This window comes from Ahaetulla prasina, chromosome 2, assembly GCF_028640845.1.
Source record: "Ahaetulla prasina isolate Xishuangbanna chromosome 2, ASM2864084v1, whole genome shotgun sequence".
Classification (NCBI taxonomy): Eukaryota; Metazoa; Chordata; class Lepidosauria; order Squamata; family Colubridae; genus Ahaetulla; species Ahaetulla prasina.
This window is the reverse complement of record NC_080540.1, coordinates 62,038,530-62,059,108: the sequence shown is the minus strand read 5'-3', so window position 1 is coordinate 62,059,108 and position 20,579 is coordinate 62,038,530. Positions and strand designations below refer to the sequence as shown.

The window sequence follows — 20,579 nt, the reverse complement described above, 5'->3', positions numbered from 1 at the left end:
TGCAAAAGAGTCAATTGAAGTCCCTCTTGAATTACTGTGTATGAATCTGCAGGCTGATGCAATAATAGCACTCTCTACCAATCATACTTTCTCTGGGTTGGCAGCACATTGCATTGGGGAAGCCTTGTTGCGTTTGGAATTTAGAGCACTGAGGGACTTCAGGAGCTAATAAGACTATATCGCTGTTTAGCAAGGATCGCCATTACAACCTGCAGATATGGTCCCATCAGGAAACCATATTGGAAACTGTGTATCTGCCGAGGAAGTTCTGTACAAAAGGGCAATGTTCGGCACTATTGTTAAAAATGGGTAGGTTTGCACCATTGCAATTGACAATGTGACTTAGCTATGGCCTTGGGGTCAATTGCATGATAAGGGAAATTGGCTTTCATTTAAGTTGGGGGGGTAGCTTTACCTGTGAGCTGTGATGTTTGAGGGGAATGGAAATTTAACAATCAACCAGTGCTGCAATCTGGATAAGAAAAATGCATCAGCTTTCTGATCTCCCAGTCTAGGGACAAATAACAGCAGGCAAATAGAGATCAAGCACCTTCTCCATCTGGCACTTTTATTGGGCTGCACCTGTATTGGGCTGCCCCAAAATGTAGATTTTGGCCTAGAAATTTCTTCCTGTTAACCACCTCAATGAATTCGGGACTCTAACATATATATAGAAAATTACATTTTTATTACTTCTAGTATTTTTTATTCTAGGAAAAGAACAGGAAACCGACGTCAAATTTGTTTGGACCCAGGTATGAAAACAGAGATGAGACATTGCCCACGGTGACATATGTTGATGATCAAAAGGGAGAATACCATCGGCAACAGCTGAAGGTCTCAATGCAAGCCTAGCCCCAACAACTCCCCACTCTCGTGGCTTTCAGGCTACTATTTATTTAGGCAGCATCCTCCCGCTCTCCCCTCCACTTGCGGTTGCTACCACTCTTGCGCGGCCCCTCCCGCCCTCACTCTCTCGGTCTCCCCAAGTCCTCATCTCTCCTCTTCCAACCCTCCCCTTCCCCATCATCACGCGGCGCACGATGTCTGGCCGCCCGCCTCGGCTCCCCTAGTAACAGAGCCTGGTTCCTTCGCCTCCAATCAGCAGAGGCTGACTCCCCCTGAGCCAATGGCGGCGGGCGGGGCGGGGCTTACCACTCTATCCGCGGGGGAAGGGCTGTCCCGCTCCGTACCGCCATTTTGGCCTGTGAGGAACAAAAGAGTTGAGAGGCGGCTGTTGGTTTGGAGCTGATTGGAAGGTAATGAGGAGGCTTTATTTTTGTTTCTTTCTTTCTCTCTTTGGGTTCGCCCGGCGAGGTGGCAAATCCGAAAGAGCCGCATCGTAACCGGTGCCCTTGATCCCCGCAATGGGCGCCAGAGTCGTAATAGAGCAACTGCCTTTCGTACATCTTAAAATACTGTAACCTGGCAGCGGTTTGGGGCACCATTTTCACCCCCTTTTGACTGACGGAAGGCAGTAAAAGCCGTTGGCTCCTTCTTGTCACCCGCATCCTACTTCACGGCGTGTGTGTGTGAGGGGAGGGAAACCCATTTGAGATAACCCGCTTTTGATCCCAAGGTTTGGTGAAATCCCAATATTCTGGGCGTACAAAACGTTATCCTTCCCAAGGGAAAGTCTAAAGCGTGAGCGTGGGATGTTGCAATTAAGAAAGCGATTTGCCTGTGTCTTCCTCTCGGCTGCCCGACTACCTTTAGGACTTGAAGGCCGGCCTTCTTTCCCTTGGCCAGCCGGTAAGAATTGGCTTTGCAACTCCATTCAAATACGGCGGCTCAGGAGCGGGATGCAAAGGGCACCGAAGGCGTTTAGGAAACGGAGTGGGTGGGTTATGCGGGGGGAGGGGGGTTGTTCAAAATAATAGCCGGCAGAAAAAGAAGTAGCCTCCTTACCCAGTTTTTGAAAGTTAGCCTTTTGGTACAATCTGGAGGATAAAATCTCTGCTTTTGGAGCAGCAGGTCAGAAGATGATGGGTTAATTAAAACGTGTATTTGCACGATGAATTTCAAAGTTTCTGTTGTAATAGAAAATAGATGACTCCTTACTTGGGGGATTTTTAAAAGATGCACATATGCCATTCTTTCTCACTTCCTCTATTGTGTTTACATTTTGCGCTTTGTGTTTTAAAACAGAGGTCTCCAACCTGGGCAACTTTCAGCCTGGCGGACTTCAACTCCCAGATTCCTGGAGTTGAAGTCCGCCAGGCTGAAAGTTGCCCAGGTTGGAGACCCCTGTTTTAAAACACTTCCAAGCTGTTTAGTGCAAAGCTTTTTCCCCCTGGTGTGTGTAACTTTAAATTGACTTCTCCATTGATGGACTCCTAAACTAAAATGATTTTAAAAGATTTAAATTTAATTTGGGCATCTCTGCCAACTCTACCACCTCGACTATCCGAATGTACTACTTTGCATTTAAATAAAAACAAGATATTTGCCTTTTTTTGGTATTAGATCGTTTGTTATACACTGCTGACATTAATGATTGTATTTCTACTCTGATCTTTTTAAAACTGACTTTGCTTTTTATAGGTTCGTCTGAACTATATTTTGGGGTGCATAACATATTTAGTAATATAAGCATGTTATAAATAATAGAATCTCCTTCAGCCATGTATTTGGGATCAACTCAATAAAGTTCAAACTTAATAAAGTATTCAAAATGTGCTGTAGAAGACACCTTGCTAAAAAAATACATTTTAGGGTTCACCAAATACCAGTAATTTCAGAATAATTGAAAGTTGAGTGCCATACAAGATTAATATATTATTATTACTTCAACCACTAAATTGGTTTTGTCAACTCAGTACTTGTGTGATTCAGTGTGGTAACCAGTAGTGCAAAAGCAACTATCATGTATAATTTAGGTGGAGTAGAACCAGGGAACCTAGATTCAAGAACAATCTTGGCACAGAAATTCACTATGAGACTTACAGGTAAGTAGTTATCTCTTAATTAATTTATGTCAAATATATTGCCTTTCATGGATGTTACTTTAAGAAAAATTGGAATGTATGCTACTTTGAATCCTGATGGATATAAATCTAGCTAACAAATAATAAAATTACATGGATTTAATTACAGGTTGAATAAGTAAAAATAATGTACGGGAACTGCAGTTCATTCAGGGAATCAAAGATGTGATCAGTGTAGAAACATGACAACTTAATTTCTGGTCTTATCCTAGTATTGCCTGTGTTTACATGATATAAAAGTAAAAAACCCCTTGATTTGAGCTCAATTCCTTGGACAAAACCATGTCATTTTCTTGGCAACAATTCAGAAATGGTTTTCCATTGTCTTTCTGGGCTGTCTTTTTTCTTTCCTATAATGGGATTTTATAACGGTCCCTATACAAATATTAATGAATATTGTTTAGCTTTATTAGATCACTGTGCACCATAAAATAAACACAGTGATTGTACTGTATGCTAGGCTAAAATATGATTGAGAAATGCAAAACATTCCATGTAGTTTAATAAAAGAGCTAATACCCTTTTACTAGAGGTAAAAGGACAGCACAATCATCTGTTAGTTTAATCTGAACTCTTGCAAAGAGCAGGTGGTTAAGATGGTGATGTAATGAGCAGGTAAAGTATTGCTGCATTTATCAGTTGCAAAGAATTAATAGAACTGAAAAACAATTGCTCGTTCCACAATGTTGAGAGAATGTGCTTTATTGATTTGATCTATCCAGTGGACAGAAAAAACATGAATATCTTAAGCTAGCCATTTTTAGATAAGCTTAGAAGGTATTGCAGCTGATACATGCTTAGAGCCAGAATCACAGAAATAACTGGTATTGATAAAGAGATGTGTCAAGATTTTGTTCAAACAAGATAAAGCTGTGGTAGCAAGCTTTAATTGTAAACAGTCTCAGTGGATCTAAAAGTTCAATTCTGAGAAATAAAGAAAGTGATGAGAATATATTTGGATATGCAATAAATTACCTTTGTATCAAACAATTTTATTTGCATCATAGATCCACAGATGATGCTAATCTGTGCACATAGACCTCTCAAAATAATTGGAGGCAAGAAATAACCCATTTCTAAAAAGAACTTTATTTCCTGCATTATTCATCATGTTATTAATCATGTTATTTTATGGAAGTGAGCAATTCATTATATCATGACACAGTTTTTCATGACTAAGCATGCAAGCTTGGAATTATGGGAGTAGTAGTTCAAAATATCTGGAGGATACCAGATTGCAGGACTATGCTCTAGAACAGTGGTAGAACGTGTGGTCCGTGGGCCCTGGGGTCACAATGTCCTTACAGTGTGTCCATGAAGACTTGAAGAAATGTTAAGATTTAAATCTTGAGTTAAGTCTTGGTCTATGGCAATGGTCCATGACTGCAAAAGGTATTTAAAGGGGGTCTGTGGTGAAGAAAAGGTCGAGGACCACTGCTCTAGAATGTACTTTTAGCATATGTGTGATGCACTTTAAGAATTTGAAGAAATGAATGAATGGTGCTTTCTGGATCATAGGCATGACTATAGCAATAGCACTTAGAGACTTAAATACTGCTCCATAGTGCTTTATAGAACACTCTGAGTGATTTACAATCTCAGCATATTGCCCCCAACAATCTGAGTCCTCATTTTACTGACTCAAAAGGATGGAAGGCTGAGTCAACCTTGAGCCGGTGAGACAGAACTGCTGGCAGTCAGCAGAATTAGCCTGCAATACTGCATTCTAACCACTGCACCACCATGGCTCCATGTACGTACAGCGAAGGGAAGGCCTTGGGATGATTGTGGCAAGCAGGTCTGTAGGATATCTAAACATTGGTTGTTTAGAAGGGAAGGAAAATAATTGTGTGGGGATTATGTTAATTTGGGAGAGGAGGGAAAGCTTATACTGTATTGTTGCTTTCTTCCAGAATTTCCTGGTTGGTTCTGAGTTAAAAACACAACAATTTTTCTGCTTTATAGAAACCTCGACAAATTGACATATTTTATGATTTCATGCATATTAAACTACAAACCTGACCGTGAAATTTTAGTCTAATGCATTGTGCAAATCCAGTCCATGTGTTCTATTTATAGTCAGTACCTTGTATATGAGTCAACCCTGGATTATATTCTTTATGCCATTTCTACAAATAAAGTCTGCAAGTGAAAGTCTTTCCTATATGTCATCTGTTTCAGAAATTAAGTCTTAGATCAACAATAAATGTAAGTAGTTAACAATTATGCAATAGGAAAATTGATACTGTTCTTATTGGCCAGCCTCGGCCATTTTCAGCCATCCACAAGGAACCTATTTTCAACTGATTCTATTCTAGATATTCACTGCAAAATGGTGATTATTATTTTTTGAGGTGAAATGCTAACAGAAGTGGGACAAATAGGTATCACTTCTGTTTTCTCCCAAGGAGGATTTTCACATGATCCTTTGAAGTTAGATACACATTTAAGCAGCCTCTATACTGGGCCAGGTGTCATTTGAAGGTGAAATGAGGAGGACATGATTTCTAAAATAGCAAGACATCTTTATATTGCACTTAGAAGGATATGAAGACGAGCTCTTAGAATCTATTAGATGCTGTAATAGATTGTATCAAGGACTGTAAGAAAAAGAATGGATGGTTGATTCCACATATTTAAAAATATGCATTGTATAGGTGTTTCACATTCTTAACTGAAGTTCAGATTTTTTGGTAAATGAAAACCATTGGAAGAAAGTAACTAAAATGTAACTAAAATGTATGATGGGATAGCTTTAGTTATTATCAGTATCTTCACTTTACTAATTCAACTTACCTGATAAACTTAATGTTGATCTGACAAGTATTGTTTATATGCTCAAATCTAACCTGAAAATGGCCCTTATCCAGGGTTTTTCACACTGTGCTTTTCTTACATCAGGATGCTGTACACCTGCTAAATACCAATTTAATACTGTCATTATTGACATTTATAACTTATTTGAAATATTGAAGTCTGATTTACTTTCTTCCTTTTACTGTAATTTAAACGATTAGCATTAATATAATGTTGGCTATCCTTACATGTAGCAGAAACTGAATGGACTGCTGATAAGATGCATAGATTTGGAAATATAAAAAAGGCTTGTGGTTAATGAGGCATTATTATCTTGAGAAGGATAGAAGCCTACCATAATAGCATCATTATTGCCTAAACTTTTTTTTAATGAAAAAGTTTTATTTTTACCTTCATATCCAATAACATATTTAATGTACAGTCATATATAATTAGTCGGGCTTGCCCAGTCATTACCCCCTATTGTTGCCTAAACTTAATATATATCTACAATAACATTGTATATGTAGCATTGTGTATGCATCTACTAATACTAATTATATGTAGTTAAATCTATATGCTGCCCATCTCGCTTTCCAAATGACTGAGTTGCTTACAATGTAATAAAACTAGAAATATAAAAATTTAGAAATATGAAAAGTGAAATTGAAAAGGATAAAATACAAACTAAAAAAAAAATCATGGCCTCAGAACAGAACAGGTTGGTGCTTTTTCTGTCACTGCACCAACTACCCAGTGATGGGTTGCTACTGGTTTGCCCCAGATCTGGCGAACTGGTAGTGGCGGTGGTAGGAGGCTCCACCCAGCTGCCTGACGCAGAAGCGTCACGCGCATGACAGTGCACGAGCCCATGAGCAAACTAGTAGTGATGGGTTTTGAAACCCACCCCTGCAACTACCTCCAGATTACAGCTTTTCCATTGAGTCCCCACTTTAACTGGCACCTTTTAAGGCCTTTTCTTGAGGCCAGAAAGGATAGGGATGGATCTCACCTCCAGGGCAAGATGTTCTAAAGACTGTGGCAGAAAATACTTTTCTTCTAGACTCCTCCAGCCAAACTTATTTGTGTGATGGAGATCTGCTGTAAGGCCCCTTTTGCCAGAATGAGTGGGATAGGGCAGTCCCATAGGTCAAAATGACTCCTCAGACTATACCATAAAGGGCTTTAAAGCAGGGGTCAAATGCTACCGGTAGTGATAAAAAAAAGTTACTGGTTCCTCCGAACTGGTATTTTCAACGATCAGCTGTGCAGCAGGGTTTAACTTTGCTAGAAAGTAGGAAATCCTGCTTTCTAGCAAAGCTAAATCACGCACCACAGCTGATCCCCTCCCCTTGCTGTTCTGCTTACCTTCCCAAGCCTCCTTTTGATGCATATTGTGCATGCATGTGTGTGCAGCACTCACCAAAAGGAGGCTTGGGAAGGTAAGTAGAACAGCGGGGGGTGGGGGGGTGGGATCAGCTGTACAGCACAGTTTAGTTTGCTAGAAAGCAGGAAATTCTGCTTTCTAGTGAAGCTAAATCGCGTGCTGCAGCTGATCCCCCCCCTCTCACTTCTATTTACCTTCCCAAACCTCCTTTTGGCCCGTACTGTGCATTTGGGGTGCACTATGCATGCACATGCAGTGTGTGGCGCACAGTGGAAATGCGGCACCAGCGAACCGGTAGCAAACCGGTTCCGATTTCACCACTGCTTTAAAGGGGATAACCAACAACTTGAATTGGACCCGTTGGCATAACAGCTCATATAATAGTGGTGTTACATGGGCCGCTCTAGGGACCTACAGAACTATTCATGCCACTGCATTCTGGGCCAATTATAGCTTCAAAATATTCTTCAAGGGTAGCTGACCTGTAGAGCTCATTACACTAATCCAGATGAGAGAAGACCAAGGCATGAGTGACTAAGTGCAGGGCCTTAAAATCCAGAAAAGGGCGCAGCTGGCGCATAGACGAATATTGCACAAATATATCAAGTGGATCTGTTTTGCTGCAGCTTTAATATCACATAATTTATTACAGTTTTCCTGAAGTAAATGGGTGTAGTGAAGATTTCAACACTCATAGAAAGAATTTAAAAATAATCTCAACGAATGATTTCTGATTCCTCAGTGAAGAGTCTATAGTGCCCACTGACACTTTACTTGGGGCCTGCCAGACTTGTTGCATCACCTGTTATTTTTATTGACATCCTTATAATGATAAAAAATGGAAAGCTGCCATGCTAAAGACAAAACACCAACCTTGCATATCAAATGTTTCTGGGTTTTACATAGACCATAGAGGTATTCTTATATGTTAAATAGGTGGGTGGGCTGCAGGCTACAAAAAAACATAAATGTAGCTGCTAAGAGAGCTATCTGAGATGGTAGACAAAAACTAGTGCTCTTGTAAATTTCAGATATATAATCATGTTCCCATATAATTTATTTGATAAGTCTTGGCACTTAATTCCATATATGTTTAACAATAACTTTTTAAAATTTAAAGTAATTTGCATATTTATCTCCAGCGTAAAATTTTGTAGAAGGATGCAGTAAGTGTTCTTTTTTAATACATTCTTTATCTACTGCACATTTTTATACACGAACACACACATATGTATGCATACATATACATACATACATACATAAATAAATAAAAAATATAATAATATTACAGGCCATCCATCTTATCTCAGGGTAATTCTGGGCAGATTTACTTGTTTGGATTTAGCTTTAACAGACGTACTGAATCAACCTAGATCTAAGTCATGGCAATTCTTTATAGCCAAAGCTTCTCTTATTATTCCATTGGAGAGGTTAAGAATAAACACAAGATGTTTTTGAGGAATTGATCTTGTTATGGGTTGTTACAGATGCTTCCTATGTTAGAGACTTAGAGCTTTTCCCTTTAATCGCTTTTATTGCTCTAGTTCTTGAGAGGTGGGTAGAGGAGAAATTTCATATATAAAAGGACATTGGAATTAAAATTATTCCCCTTAGAGTAAAAAAACTTATTTGGAATAAAAACTATATTGTTGTCATCCAATCCCTGGTTCGTGGCATGCCAGAAACTGGGCCAGGCAAACAAGTGAAGCCCCATCTGTGGGATGCAGGAGCATGCAAAACCACACCCCCTCCAGTCCGTGAAAAGCGCCTCTCCGCAGAACCGGTCCCTGGTGCCCAAAAGGTTGGGGGCCACTGATCTAAAACTTGAGATGTATTTCTTTTCCATAATTCAATTATTCTGAAGTTATTAAAATCTAAAATACATGTTTGACCATTCTTAACTCTAGTTTCCCTTGAAATCTGGAGAATATTACACAATCACATATTTGTTCTTTCCCTCATAGACTAAAGTTAATATCAGGTCAAGCTGATCCTCTTGTACCTTCCTTCATTCTCTAAAAAAGAAAGAACAATACAAAAGTTACTTATTTAATTACAGGATTTACATGACTGCCAAAGTCACAAAAATGCAACTCTGGCTAGTTTATAGCGATAAAAACAGGCATAATAAAACCGATAAGAATAACAAAAAAAAGCCACAACAATGGAACAATTACAATGCCCCATCATCATACCTCACAGGGTGAGCTTATCAATATCTTGGCCCCAACACTCAAAGTAACATTCAGGTTTTCAAAGCCTTCTTAAAGTAACAGTGTTGAGACTAATCGGAATCGTTAGGAAAACAAGTCAGGGATTTCCTGGAGAATCATAACTGGCAGAGTGTCTTCCAATTGTAGTAAAAAAAAAAAGTATATTTCATGCCTCTTTAAAAAAAGTGCATTTTGCTTTTTCAAAACATACTCCATATATTTTCTTCCATTAGGCAGATAAGAACAGATCTCAACAACAGTATTTTTATTTGCTCTCCACTTATTTTATCCCAGATTTTTTTTTACAATATTGCTACATTGATTTACTTGGATTCTTGATCAGTGCTAGACAATTTAACATTAGTGCAACAGCTCTCTTCCTATTGTTTCTGTATTTTTTGAACAAATTATATCCTTCAGTTCCTATATTCCAGTTCCGAAGAATCATCCCAGCAAGTCTGTTTTATGTTCTTTAAGTCATATTGTCCTTATGCACGTTTTTCCGTCATGAAGGAGATGTAACATTTTCAAGGGCAATCTTAACATTAACTAGAATATTGCAAAATACCTTGTTACCAATGTTCTGAGAAAAATGGATAATTTTTCTTACCAAGGCATAAGACAGAACTTTAATGATTATGTGTGTTTAGATGCAGATCTGTTGAATCATGCCCTGGCTAATACACAAGAGACTTCAGGTTTGTAAATTCACAGATATCAAAATTCCCTATGGTTGTTGTTTGATATGCTGAAAGAAAACAAGTTATAATGAGCTCACAAGGGATAATGGTGAGATGAGAATAGTATGCTGTTCTGTGAAGAACATGAGTTCTGGATATGATTTTGGTATTTTTACTGGATAACATGATGTGCTCTGCCTCTCTTTCAATGTGTGTTTTTATGTTATGGCAAAATTGTTTGAACAATAATTTGGTAACTTTTAAATGTAAATTGGTTTTTTTTTAAAAAAAACACCAGATCTTTGCTTATTTGAAAATAAGACCCATCAGGTGTTTATGCTGCAGCTGATTAGGCATAAATAAAGTCTTCTTCATTTTAAATTTAAGTCCTAGAGAACTAAAGGATAAGTCTGCTTTTTTCTTGGCATTAATATGGAAATAGTTTCCCATTACCTTCTACCAGGCTATGTTTGATTTACCACATAGCGCTTGCATTTTAAGAATAAGTTCTTTGCCTTGACAGAAAAATAACAGTGCCACCTTCTGGACACCTCTTTGTTACAGAAATGAACTTGATGCAGTAATTGAGAACCAGCTACAGTGATTCCCAAACTGTGAGCCGCGGCTCCCCAGGGAGCCGCGCTATCGTCATGGGGGCGCCGCGGAATATCTGCGCCCGCTGGGTCCGGCGCTGATGCGCCATTTCTGGGGCGTCTGGTGCGCATGCGCAGTTGCAGGTCGGATTTCCGGGGGAGCCGCGGGCGCGTCTGGTGCGCATGCGCAGTTGCAGGTCGGATTTCCGGGGGAGCCGCGGGCGAAAAAGATTGGGAACCTCTGAGCTAGAAGAATAAATATTAAATATGTTTACTACTTACCTTTTAGATGAATGTTATGCTACAGTAAGCATTCTTCCATTTAATTTATTTCAATAAATTTAAATAATATATTTTGCATAGTAGAATTTCTAGTGTTTGGTATCATGATGATCTGCTAAATTGACATACGCAGATTGGGTTATGCAATATTGAAAGCCTCCCTTTCTCACCCTCTTCCCTATGCTTCTGTAAATGTACTTATTGATAAACAAAATAATGAATGGCTTTTGTAATCTCTTGGCATTAGTTACAGGATAGTTGCAATCCTGTGTGGACTTTTTGGGAAATAAACATAACTTAATTCTGTGAGATTTGTTTTTGACTTAACATGCTCTGTGCTGTTTTACATTGTGCTCTTATATTTAAGTAGGTCTAAAAATAGGTTTGTGACCTAGAACACTTTGTGGTCTCTTAGAATTAAGTGACTTCTTATTCATGTAATGCTCTTTAGTACTCTGCAATTAAGCACCAAGTTGTTTTTAGATAGATAAATTAAAAGATAAAATCAGTAGGTTAATTTGTATAAAGCCCCTTATATTTACTGCTAAGAGACATTATCTTCTATTTTTTCAAAGATAATATATTGAGTAATACGGTGCATCTCTGAATTTTTAACTGTACTATTTAAAATTTAAACATTTGCTTGCATATACATAAATTCTTGCTAGTTTAAAACTTAAAATTGTCTTTTCTGCTTTTTTGGACATCTTTGTTAGTCGTAAAAATATTTGTGAAACTACATGAAGATTTTCAGAAGTCATAAAAAATGAGGAAATCTGTATTTCTTTTTTTAAATGTGACCTCGATGCATGACTTTCTCCCCAAGGCTGCTTTCATAGAGTATCTTTGGAAAAGTTAAGGTTCTTTTTCAACTTACTTTTGAAGTTGATAGCTTGACTTAAGAAGTTTTAGTAAGAATAACAAAATAATGGAGTTGGAAGGGACCTTGAGGTCTTTCAGTCCCATCCCCAGCCCAAGCAGAAGACCTTATATTATTCTGGACAAATGGCTGCTCACTCTCTTCTTTAAAATCTCCAGTGATAGAGCACCCATGATTTCCATTCCACTGATTAATTGCTCTCATGCTCAGGAAATTTCTTTTTACTTCTAGGTTGGATCTATCTTTGATAAGTTTCCATCTGTTACTTCTTGTCCTGTGCTGTATTTTTGTCTGATGTCCACTTTGAAAAATCAAGGAATTAAAGGAAAACTATTATTTAAGCAATATTTTTGGTTCTTTGTAAGAGCTGCTTTAGATATAGTCAATAATTTTATTTTAAATAGTATGTGAATGTCTATGTGCACGTATTAGATGATAAAGAGAAAAAATAAATGGAAACTTTAGGCTACAATGCTTTTTAGCTTGTTATCTCTAATGTGATACAGAGAAAAACGTAGAAAAGGGTAATACATCTCCTTTTGCCCTGTGCCTTTGTGTGATAAGAAACTTGGCTGAAAGCAAATATGAACACTGAAAGAAGTGTGAGTAACATTCTTCCTCCCCTCTTTCTGCTGACGTTCTCCCTGCTTTGCAAGAGACCCACCTAGTAGCTCTCTGCTAATGCTCATTGGCTAATATTATGTGGGGCGTGGTATGCAGACTTTTGCATGACCTCACTCCTGTTTGTCTCAGTGCTCAGATCCGGTTGTCTGTTTTCAGTTTCAGCTTTTGTGCCGAGAGTTTCACTTCTGCTTCTTTTCTGATGCAACGAAAGAATCTTTAGCTTTGGTGTTCCAGACAAAATAGAATAAAGACGGGGATTTTTTTTTCTTTTTTCTTTCTAGAGACTTACTAACCTGGAATAAATACTTTCTGGAGGAACAGTTCTGTGTGAGTTGCTTTCACCACCGTCCCATTGGTCTATCTAATGTCCTACAAGGATGAGTCCGGCATTTGGAGCTATGGAAGTGGAGCATTATTCCAAAGGCGTCCTCCTGGAGCCTTTTGTTCATCAGGTTGGGGGTCACTCCTGTGTCCTCCGGTTTAATGACAAGACCATCTGTAAGCCCCTTATTCAGAGAGAACATCAGTTCTATGAGACTCTTCCTGCTGAAATGCGTAAATTCACTCCTCAGTATGAAGGTATGTTGCCACCTTTAGAAGGGGGCTGGGTTTAATCCATTTAGTAAAGTCCAATGTTCTTTTTGTCCTTAAAATCTCTTTTGCATAAGAGATTTTAGGGGATTTCTTTTCATATATTTTGATGTTGTCTGAGCCAGGCTGTGGAGATGCAGGGTGGAGATGCTTGCCAGTGGGTCTTTGGGCTGACTAACAGCATTAGGGTAGAACAACACTGCTGATGATAGCCTATAAATCGCCCTTAGGCACAGGTAGGTAAGTATATTGATAACAGCTTGTAAGTGTTTTCAGTAATAATCTTTTTTTCTTTCTTTCTGATTTTTAAACCATATGTTTTTTTAAAAAAAACTGGTATTAAATAAACTGCATAAGGCATGCTGCCTAGTGTAAGCTTAACAAGGATTTTCAGATGATCTCTACTGCTTACATTATGATCATGCTATATAAACAAGTTGTCATAGTAATGAAAACTAAAAATCACTGTTAAACATAATCAGCTTGTTTTTAACCTTAAAGAAATGGGGAAAAAAATACTGCACCCAATAGGTAGGCAAAAGGTGAAGTACTGTGATGAGGCTGTAAAAGATGATGGTATGTGGAAGTGGATATTCCAGTTCTTTTTACCATTGTATTAGTTGACCAAGACATTTATTTTTTCATCGTACAGGAATTTAATTAACAATAACTTGAATTTGAAATTCTGAAGTTTTGATAATGTATTCTATTTCTTCATTTAATAAACCACCTTTTCCCAATTGTTTTATATTATTTGGACCAAAGACTAAGATAAAATGCTTTTTAGCTGTATTTCTGTAATGGCATTCATACTTACTGAACATTTAAATGTTTTTTATTATGAACTTTCAGAATTAATAGATGAATGTGTGCTTTATGATATTGACTAAATGTAATAAATTGTACTAGCAGATGTGGTTTTTCTCTTGTGGAGATGTATGGGAGGGATTAAGGGGGGGGGAGCCTTATTTGGTCCGTTTCTGTTGTTTTTTCCAGGATAAAGCCAAAGGCCATTTTCTAGCTGGCTTCCCCCCTTTTCCTGTAGCTCTTTCTCTCGTATGGGCAGCAGGACTGTCAGTCAGAGCTTCTGCACTCCCTACCCTTGCTCCTGTAGGCCCCACAGCTGCCTGCCCTGCTCAGAAGTGCCAGCCTCTCGCCACGAACTCTAGTGATGAGCGGCAAGAATGTGCAGATTGATTGATTTCAGGATAAAGAGAGAGAACTGAGGAAAAAAAAATACCCCATTCAGCCAGTTGTTACAACTTCTACCGTAACTTTCCTATATGGCATGGGGCTACATTCCTGTCAGAACTGTCCTCTCAAAACATAACACAGTGCTCTAGAGACTTTGAGATGAGGAGGCAAAAATGCTTTCAAGGTTCACCATGTTTTGATGTATCTTGAGTTAAATTTGTTTTGTACTTCATTTTGTTATTTCATTTATGAGATGCTACATAACTGAAACCAATAAAATATATTCCCCAGAGGAAAAATAAACCATTGTAAATTAAACGTGGTGATTCTGAGTGGAAGCCTTTGAATTAGTTGTCTGTTGTAATGTGTGATGTTGTTCTTGTTTTGCTCTACTCTTGCAAGCTTTTCCTTTTCTCTGGAATCTATTAAGAATATTCCCAAAAGCCTGTGTTTTGGATGAATGCTTTTAGATTTGCTATGGAGCAAAACTTGAAGCTTTTGGTGTTTCACTGCAGGGCATATCCCCCTGCAAGATGTAAATATGCAATGTTTTACATCTCTCCTAGGGTCAGATAAGCCAGATTTTTAAAACATAATAAAAATTTTCAATAATTGAAAATGTCTCCTGTTATTATTTGAGTCTTACTGTGCTCACAAGAAAGAGAAGAACCTTCTGTATCATTAATGTGTTGTCTTCATGATAAATTGTCTTCTCTGTGAGGTGTCACTTTGTCTAGATGTTTTGATATTTGTTAGGTTGACAGATGAGTTTTGGCCTGTGGCAAGATAAAAAACTAAGGATTTGGGGTAAGAGAAAAACCAAAGTTGCTATATTCTTAGTGTAAAATTATGTTGTGTTGTGATGTTTTTATTTTTACTTCTCCTATTCTTAATTGAGTATCTCATGTTTCTTCTTAAGGTGTGGTATCTGTAAGCTTTGAAGAGGATGAAGATGGAGACTTGTGTCTAATAGCCTATCCATTAAATGGAGATCATGATAACTTGGAAAGTATAGATAATTCTGATTGTGAACCCAAAAATAAATTGCTGCGGTGGAGTAATAAAAAGACTGTTTTGCTAGAAAATGAAAAGATAACTAAAGAATGGGTCAGGCAGCATAGAAAAGAAGAAAAAATGAAAAGGTAATTGACTGAATGTTCTGCTTCCTCATTTTTGAAAATATATACTTAATACTTCTTGATTATAAAAGTCATGCAGCAGATTCACCTGCATTTAATTTGGAGCATAAACCTATGTTTTATATCTAGGAATTTTGTGCAGGATGAGAGCATATTAAGTACTTACTTAGAATAAACCCAGTGGAATTTTATGACAATTGATTTATGTCATAAAATATGCTTTATAATATAAACAAAATGCTCTTTAACAATTTTTGCAATATCAGATTACTATATACAGGGTTAAATTTGTGGGTTCTATCACATCAATCTGATGCTCAGAAAAGAGCATATTTTCACTTAAAAGTTATAAAACATATTTTACGGTATAACTTTTGTGGCTTGTCCACCCTTGATAAGATGCAAGTGCTCTTTGAAAAAAATGGTGAAATCTTGATTGAGAGAAAATTGGAGCAAATTGTTTAGATAATACCACTGATTGTTATCACTCAGTTATAAATATATTATGAAAAAAATAAAGGTTGGCACCTTATTCAATTCACAATTCAGTTTATATTTGAAAGTATTTGATACTTGCATTTGACCACAAACGTTTGTTTTTATGTTTCAGTCACAAGCTAGAGGAAGAATTTGAATTGCTTAAGAAATCGGAACTATTGTATTATAGTGTGGAAAAAAAGGGGAATGTCAGTTCACAGTTTAAGCCTCATAATCCTTGGAGTATGAAGTGCCATCAGCAGCAACTCCAGCAAATGAAGGAAAACGCAAAACATCGAAATCAATATAGTATCCTTTGTGTGTTTTATACTATTTTGTACGAAGACTGCAAAAAACTAGGAAATATTAAATTACTTAAAGCAGACGTACAATTCAAACTCTGGTATTGAGCATTCTGGCTGTTGTAATATTTCTTAGGAGGTATCCATTAGCAGACCTTGCAAGTCAGCTGTCTTTGCTGCTACTTGTGATTAGCGTGTGTCCTCTCTTGTTTGAGGACACGATTATCATGTGGGCTTCTGCAATAAAGAATTAGCTATATCAGGTCAGAAGGCATTCCAAGACAGTTGTCTGTTTATATTAGTTCATTTTAAAATTAAGAATATGCTATAATTCAAATCTAGATTACGAACTGACTCTTTCAGTGCCATCAGAGGCATTAACTTGTCATCCAAACAACTTCACATCAGTTTTGCTTTGGGTTTTGTCAGTACAAAGATCAATTTGCCTTTTTATGCATAGTTTTATGATACAAGGGATGCAGTGGCTCAGTGGCTAAGATGCTGAGCTTGTCGTCGATTGAAAGGTTGGCAGTTCAGCGGTTCGAATCCCTAGTGCCGCATAATGGGGTGAGCTCCCGTTACTTGTCCCAGCTTCTGCCAACCTAGCAGTTCAAAGCACGTAAAAAATGCAAGTAGAAAAATAGGGACCACCTTTGGTGGGAAGATAACAGCGTTCTGTGCACCTTTGGCATTTAGTCATGCTGGCTACATGACCACAGAGACGTCTTCAGACAGTGCTGCTGGCTTTTTGGCTTTGAAACGGAGATGAGTACCGCCCCCTAGAGTCAGGAATGACTTGCACATATGTGCGAGGGGAACCTTTACGTTACCTTACGATACAAGCACACATTTCTTAAATGAAGTTATTTGCTATTGAGTTTACTCCATTTTATATTTTCAGGAAATAGCTTTTCATTTCATTCTTAAACCCAGTTTATGTAAATTGATCACATTTTGATGGGGGGCGGGGGGAGGTTGGTTGGTTGAAGTGTCTGTACATAATATTTTAGTTGATAATCTGTGAGGTTTTTTTAAAGATTTGAGAACAATTGTTGAACAAGATTCTGTTCTAGCATCTTTCATTTCACTGGACATTTTTATACAATTTAGCAATCAAGACATTAGGTTGTAAATGGCTTATGTGCAGCCAGTTGAGTTTAAAATGGTAGTCCTGTAATGTAATGTAATAAACATGCTTAAGTTGGAGGCAAGATATTTCAGTTGTTTATTTATTTATTAATCAAATTTAGCTAGCTGCTCATCTCACCGAGGGGCTCCACTCTATGTGGTGCACAACAGTAAATCATTTCAGTCAAACCCTGTGGATTAGTTCTAAAGACAAATTACACAGAGAGACGATCCCATCTCTCCCCTGGCAGAGATGGTCACCCAAAGCTTCAAAACTGATTTTGAGGGAGCAAAAAGAGGAGAAAGTCCTATCAAACATGTTAGATTTCACTCATTGATAATTCCTGTCATTGTTTACAGCAGAGGTTCTCAACCTTTTCTTCACCGCGGACTCTCTTTAAATACCGTTTGTGGCCACAGACTATGGCCACGGATCCCCAAGTCTTAACTCAAGATTTAAATCATAACATTTCTTCAAGCCTTCCCGGACCTCCTGTGATGATATCGCTGCCCCCCAGTGGTCTGTGGACCACAGGTTCAGAATCGATGGTTTACAGGATTTATTTTTATTTCAAGTGTAAACAGGTTACTAGTTATATCACTTTTCCTTAACTAAATAGAATTTATTTTACTGGAAAACCTAACCTCACGATATGAGGTTCCTTGTGTGTTGGATCTCAAGATGGGAACCCGGCAGCATGGAGATGATGCATCTGAAGAAAAGAAAGCTAATCAGATCCGGAAATGCCAGCAAAGTACTTCAGCAGTTATAGGAGTTCGTGTGTGTGGTATGCAGGTAAGTTTTAAACAGAGGAATAATTCATATTCGGTATGAACAACTTGCAATTAGAAGTGACTCTTTGAAACCAATATCTACTTATTTGTATTTGTACACCGCCCAGGGTCCCTCTGTGAGAGAGATGGGCAGTTTTGAAATGTGAAAAATAAATAAAAATAAATCAATTTTATAGTACTATTAGTTCAGTAAAGGAGAATATTTGTAGCTCAGGGTAGAAATGAGGGGTCCTTGGTGCTCTCTGAGCTTGACTGTTTTCTTGCAGACGTTTTATTATCCAAATTAGGTAACATCATCAGACTAGCACTCAGCACCAAGGACCCTCACCCTTAGTTCACTACATGTTTTGTTTGAGAAACATGAGCTACAGCTGGCATGAAATAGTTGAATGAAGGGGAGTATGAATTAATATTTCTGGGCAATCTGAAAATAATTTTGCCTTGACTCCTAACTACACAGTAATTCAGTTATATTTTTTCTACACAATTTTATAATCCCTCCTCTTCATAGTTTTCTAATTGATAGTTTCTTCATCTTGTTCAAGAAAGCTCCAGAAGATGGCCATATGACTCTAATCATTTGGATAGGCACTTAGGCCAATTTGCATGTATAATTGAACTAGAATTTCAAATAACATTTTTGTGAAATAGTATCATACTTTTCAATTCATTTTTTTGATTGTAGAGAGATTGTTCTTTCATATATTTCCTGCATAGAGAGATGATGGAACTATTTCGTCTTCTTTTCTGAACAGATGCAGGATCCTTCAGCTAGCTGTGCTGCAAAATACACCTTGTCCCTATTGTATGAAATTACAGTGGATAGATAGTATGATGCATGAGGTCAAGACATGAGTTACATTTTGATCTATATGGGCTGACTAGTCTGCCTTCACTGTAATAAAATAGAAGAAATCGTTGCATTCTGGTCAATTCTTTCAAACTATAGATTTCTCCTGTGTATTATTTTAGGTTTGATATAGACCACCATGTGATTATAATTTTAAATACTATTTTTCTCCTTTATGGATAGGCCACTGAGTATGCTAAGCAGTAGTACTTAAGAGCCAGTAACTTTGCCAACAGAGTTAACAAGCACAGGCGTGATACTTCTATTTATGGACTGAGTTATGGAGTGACATTATGCATGCTAGGACATGATTTTCAAAACAGTGGGCAAACATATTTATAATCCTACTTAAATTATTTGGTTATATCTCTCATTTTTAAAAAATGTAGATCTGAGAAAATTACTTTGCAGGGGAAGAAATGCATTGCAGAATTGATAGCAAGTGGGATAATCTCCACTTTACTTCAGCTGTGGCAGAGTAATAAACCAGTTAATATTGTATCATTTTATTTCAGTGCTACCACTGTATGGTGCTAACAGATCCTTTTTTTTTCTTTCTACAGGTTTATCAGCCAGATTCTGGCCACTTAATGTTTATGAATAAATATCATGGGAGAAAACTTTCAGTCCAAGGATTTAAAGAAGCACTTTACCAGTTTTTTCATAATGGCAAATATCTGCGACGAGAACTCTTTGAATCTGTTCTAAAGAAACTAACTGAATTAAAATCAGTCTTAGAGAAGCAGGAATCCTACCGCTTTTACTCCAGCTCTTTGCTGATTATTTATGATGGGAAGGAATTACAAGATGTGGTGGTGGACTCAGACCCAGAAGACATTGAAGGTCTTTCAGAAGAATCATCAGATGAATCTGCATGTGCATATGCCTACAAGCCTACAATTAGTTCCGTTGATGTTCGAATGATAGACTTTGCCCACACTACATGCCGATATTACGGAGAAGATAGCGTGGTGCATGAAGGCCAAGATACGGGTTATGTTTTTGGACTTCAAAACTTAATACTTATTATTAAAGAAATAAGGGACGAAAGTAGTGAATAAACATTTAGAATGCAAAACTGTAGAAAGCACTATAATGACTCTTTGTATTCCAGAAATACTGACCACTTTCTTGTGGTAGCAGCCTGTACAGTCTGTGTTGGGATAGCCCCATCAGAGTTGGAGCTGTTCAAAAGAGGGCATTTCCATTTAGCGGTGCTAGATTTAGCACTGACACATCTGGGTATCTTTATTATTTATTTTAACTCTCGTAAACATTCCATATTCGATTATCCAGATACCTCCGTTATTCCTCTGTGTATATGTATCAATAAAATATTTTTGTTCATTGTAAATGATGACGTCCTCTTTCTAATCTGTCAGTCATTTATTAAAATTACTATTACATTACACACACTAAATTTAAATTGAGGTCCTCATAAAATAAACAGTTATTTTTAAAACACAATGCTAATGTATTCTTAGTACATGGCCTTCTACATGGTCACAAAAAATATAGTAAAACAAATTGACACTTTCCCCCCACCTCCCTAGGAAGTGAGATGTGTAATCGGTTAATACGTAGAATGTCTCATGTTCTTGTTAAAATACCAAGCATTGGGGCTTTGTATCGTGCAGATAGATATTAGAACTTGGTGTCAC

The 20,579-nt window shown here is 37.6% G+C and overlaps 1 protein-coding gene across 2 annotated transcripts; it reads left to right on the top strand.

Moving 5' to 3' along the window:
- Positions 1-1,126: 1,126 nt before the first annotated feature.
- Positions 1,127-20,272, top strand: IP6K2 (inositol hexakisphosphate kinase 2). Of its 2 annotated transcripts, XM_058167240.1 has the most exons (7): positions 1,180-1,259; positions 2,880-2,948; positions 12,724-13,021; positions 15,147-15,369; positions 15,977-16,152; positions 17,894-18,069; positions 19,482-20,272. In XM_058167240.1, the coding sequence occupies exons 3-7, from the start codon at positions 12,820-12,822 to the stop codon at positions 19,977-19,979; spliced, it is 1,275 nt and encodes a 424-aa protein (XP_058023223.1). In that variant the 5' UTR covers positions 1,180-1,259; positions 2,880-2,948; positions 12,724-12,819; the 3' UTR covers positions 19,980-20,272. The 2 variants fall into 2 exon arrangements, with proteins under 2 accessions (XP_058023224.1, XP_058023223.1); XM_058167241.1 differs by lacking the exon at positions 2,880-2,948 and having other exon boundaries at positions 1,127-1,259.
- The last annotated feature ends 307 nt before the right edge of the window (positions 20,273-20,579 follow it).

Excerpts from the sequence above, each read along its gene's own strand:
- IP6K2 (XM_058167241.1), top strand. The coding sequence starts at position 12,820 with ATGAGTCCGGCATTTGGAGCTATGGAAGTGGAGCATTATTCCAAAGGC. Across the intron at positions 16,153-17,893 it reads AAAACATCGAAATCAATATA|AATTTATTTTACTGGAAAAC; the intron begins GTATCCTTTGTG and ends TTAACTAAATAG. Across the intron at positions 18,070-19,481 it reads TTCGTGTGTGTGGTATGCAG|GTTTATCAGCCAGATTCTGG; the intron begins GTAAGTTTTAAA and ends TTCTTTCTACAG.